The sequence below is a fragment of the Ipomoea nil genome, unplaced genomic scaffold (genome assembly GCF_001879475.1).
Source record: "Ipomoea nil cultivar Tokyo-kokei standard unplaced genomic scaffold, Asagao_1.1 scaffold2792, whole genome shotgun sequence".
NCBI lineage: Eukaryota > Viridiplantae > Streptophyta > Magnoliopsida > Solanales > Convolvulaceae > Ipomoea > Ipomoea nil.
The window spans coordinates 148,908-152,981 of NW_017619220.1; the positions used below are offsets into that span (position 1 = coordinate 148,908).

Genomic DNA, 4,074 nt, shown 5'->3' on the forward strand with positions numbered 1-4,074 from the left:
AAAATTCATAATCTCATAACAGAAAATTCATAATCGCATAACAGAAAATTCATAATCTCATAACAGAAAATTCATAATCGCATAACAGAAAATTCATAATCTCATAACAGAAAATTCATAATCTTATAACAGAAAATTCATAATCTCATGGTTCCAAAGTGAATGTGTAGGCATGGTTCCAAAGTGAATGTGCAGGCATGGATTCATAATATATGAATATCCGTGATTTCGGACGGGAATATGTAGGCATGGTTCCAAAGTGAATGTGCAGGCATGAATTCATAATTTATGAATGTCCGAAATTATGAATGTAATGAAAATTCATAATCTCATAACAGAAAATTCATAATCTCATAACAGAAAATTCATAATCGCATAACAGAAAATTCATAATCTCATAACAGAAAATTCATAATCTTATAACAGAAAATTCATAATCTCATGGTTCCAAAGTGAATGTGTAGGCATGGTTCCAAAGTGAATGTCCAGGCATGGATTCATAATTTATAAATGTCCGTGATTTCAGACGGGAATGTGTAGGCATGGTTCCAAAGTGAATGTGCAGGCATGAATTCATAATTTATGAATGTCCGAAATTTTTGTTCACCTTAAATTAAAGTAAAACCGCAAAATGTGAAAATAAAGAAGAAAAGTCACGGAATTAATTAAAAAAAAAAAAAAAAAAAAAAAAAAAAGAGATAACGGTGTATGGTGAACACGGTTCCATGGCATAACGTCAGGTGTTAGGCAAATTATTGTGTGGATCATGGTCCACACAATGTTATGTGGACCATAACAAAAAGTACATTTTAATATACTAAATGTACATTATTTTTATACTGAATGTACATTATTTTTACAGTAAACAAAAAATGATCCATACAACTTGTGTGGACCATAGTTTACACAATAATGATTGTAGGTGTTAGGCTTGGTCTTTACGCGCTTTCACCCAACATGATCTAATATGATGATGGATGATTCAATAATTGTAGACTTTATAGTTTTGTGAAGACTTCTTGGACAGTGCAATTATGTGTCTAAAGAATGCCGTAACGTGGGGGGTGGTGATCTCCGCTATTCTACTAAGATTTGCAGCTTGTGAAGATATTGGATTCACCTTCAATGGCTTCCGGTCGGCCAATCTGAGCCTAGATGGAATAGCAGAGGTGACATCCAATGGCCTATTGAGGCTAACCAACGATACCCAGTTGCAGAAAGGTCGTGCCCTCTATCCCCTCCCAATCAAATTTAAGAACTCACAAAATGGCTCGGCTTTCTCTTTCTCCACTACCTTTGTGTTTGCCATAGTGCCTGCGTATTCGATCTTGGCCGGCCACGGCATGACCTTTGCGATTTCCCCAGCAGGGGGGCTTCCAGGGGCGTTTCCAAGCCCCTTTCTCGGCCTTTTCAACCAGACCAACAGTGGAAACGCCACCAACCATGTGGTGGCGGTGGAGCTAGACACTCTCCAGAACCATGAGTTCAATGATATCCATGGAAACCATGTAGGGATTGATATAAATGGTCTGAATTCCATTGTGTCACAACCAGCAGGGTACTATGAAGCCACCGGTAATGGTAATTCTTTTCGTAACTTGAGTCTTGTTAGTGGAAAGCCAACACAAGTTTGGGTTGAATATGATGGCAGGGCTAAGCAGATGAATGTTACCATTGCTCCCCTGAATGTTGGTAAACCAAATAGGCCAATTCTTTCTTGGTCCATTGATATTCCAAAGGACGTATATGAAACTGTATCCATTGGCTTCACAGCAGCTACGGGTGCAGTGGTATCAACCCATTACCTTCTGGGTTGGAGCTTTAAACTCAATGGAATAGCTCGAGCACTCGACATCTCTCGACTTCCAAAGCTCCCGCGAATCGGGCCTAAGAGGAAACCAAGAATATTAGTGATTGGGGTGCCTTTGATTTCTATGATTTCCCTAGTAATGGTTGTCTCAGTAGTGGCTTATTTTGTACTAAGGAAGAAGAAGTTCTCAGAGTTGCTGGAAGACTGGGAAGTGGAGTATAGACCTCAGAGGTTCAAGTACAAAGATCTGTACATTGCCACCAAGGGGTTTTCAGACAAGGAGGTATTGGGTAGTGGGGGGTTTGGTAAAGTGTACAGAGGAGTGTTGCCTAAATCCACATGTGAGATTGCTGTGAAGAAAGTGTCTCATCAATCAATACAAGGGATGAGGGCATTCATTGCTGAAGTTGTTAGTATGGGGAGACTATGTCATAGGAATTTAGTTCCACTTCTTGGTTATTGCAGGCGTAAAGGGGAGTTGTTCTTGGTCTATGAATACATGCTCAATGGAAGTCTAGACAAGTATTTGTATAGGCAACCAAATTGGTCACTCGGTTGGAACCAAAGATTTGGAGTAATCAAAGGTGTAGCGTCAGCATTGCTCTATCTACACGAAGAATGGGAACAAGTGGTGGTTCATAGGGATGTAAAGGCTAGTAATGTGTTGTTAGATAGCGAAATGAATGCAAGATTAGGAGATTTTGGGCTAGCAAGATTGTACGACCATGGAACGGATCCACAAACTACACATGTAGTTGGAACACTAGGCTACCTCGCACCAGAGCACATCAAAACGGGCAAGGCCACGACGAGCACTGATGTTTTTGCTTTCGGAGCATTCTTGCTTGAAGTTACGTGTGGTAGAAGGCCCATTGAACCACAAGCGCCAAACGACGATATCGTTTTGGTGGAATGGGTCTTTTCTTGGTGGAATAGAGGTGAAATTCTGCGTGTCGTTGATCGTACTCTTGGAGAAGATTATGTTGTAAAAGATGTCGAGTTGGTTTTAAAGCTTGGATTGATGTGCTCTCTATTGGAGCCAACGTTTAGGCCAACCATGCGACAAGTGGTTATGTATTTAGAGGGCTCTATAGCTCCACCGGAACTATCATCTCTTAGTCTCTCCATTGCTGGCTTGACAATTGCCCAAGGTCAAGGCTTCGATGATTTTGTTGTGTCACTTTCATCATCATCTGGGAACAAGACGTGCTCACGTTGTTCCTTAAGCACAGACTCCATTCTCTCTGGAGGCCGCTGATTCAAATGAAGATTGAGTATGCATGTTTCATGTTGCATGATCAGGGATCAATAAAGTCGTCTATTGCCCGTATAGATTTAGCCTACTAATCGATTAGTATTTGAGAAAAGAATAAAGTAGTGTATTTCCTTAATCATTGGTTTGTACCTTAAATATCATGCCAGCTATTAATGTAACAGTATTTCACTATCAATGTATTTTTAGTGTTGACGTATTTTGACAAAACTACTTTATTTTAGAAGTTTTTCAAATTATATTAAAACCTTGCTATTTCTATCCTGTAATTATTGGAGAAGTTTGGAATAACAATGAATTTTTGAAGGTTCGTTGCAATTTGAAGATTGGAAGCTTGGAAATATAGTAGTTAATTTTGGTTCCATGAATGGTGTTTTTACTATATTGTCATTCAGTAATTTTTTTTTTTTGAAGATATGAAATTAATTCATTAAATCGTCAACAAGACATTCAACAAAGGGATGAGAACTGATTGTATTATATTTTCTGAACTTGATTACAATGAGATCAGATGATGTGAATATATAGAATAGAGAGTCACAGTGTGACAATGATAAGAAGTAGAGAGTCACAGTGTGACAAGGATAAGAAGTTCTAAACAGACTCATATACATAGAGTCCTAATACTCCCCCTCAAGCACAGTGTATACTAATAACCTGTAGCTTGTACCTTAAGGAAGAAAATCTAGGTCCAGGCAGAGCTTTGGTGAAGATATCAGCAAGTTGATCCTTTGTGGAGATGAAGTTGACTTGGATATCGCCCGAAGCTACTCGATCACGAACAAAATGATAATCAATCTCCACATGCTTGGTGCGCGCATGAAAGATTGGATTGGCACTCATATATGTAGCTCCTAGATTATCACACCATAATTTTGGAATGGAAATACCCGGAATCTGTATCTCACGCAATAATGACATAATCCATAGAACCTCAGCCCAAACATCTGCAAGAGCTTTGTATTCAGCCTCAGTGGATGACCTGGCAACA

At 39.1% G+C, this 4,074-nt stretch overlaps 1 protein-coding gene across 1 annotated transcript; it reads left to right on the top strand.

Annotated features, from left to right (window-relative positions):
• The first annotated feature begins 1,034 nt into the window (after positions 1 to 1,034).
• Positions 1,035 to 3,282, top strand: LOC109157750 (L-type lectin-domain containing receptor kinase IV.1-like). Its single transcript, XM_019305589.1, has one exon. It carries the CDS (start codon positions 1,035 to 1,037, stop codon positions 3,066 to 3,068), a length of 2,034 nt encoding a protein of 677 aa, XP_019161134.1. The 3' UTR covers positions 3,069 to 3,282.
• Positions 3,283 to 4,074: the final 792 nt, after the last annotated feature.

Excerpts from the sequence above, each read along its gene's own strand:
- LOC109157750 (XM_019305589.1), top strand. The coding sequence starts at position 1,035 with ATGTGTCTAAAGAATGCCGTAACGTGGGGGGTGGTGATCTCCGCTATT.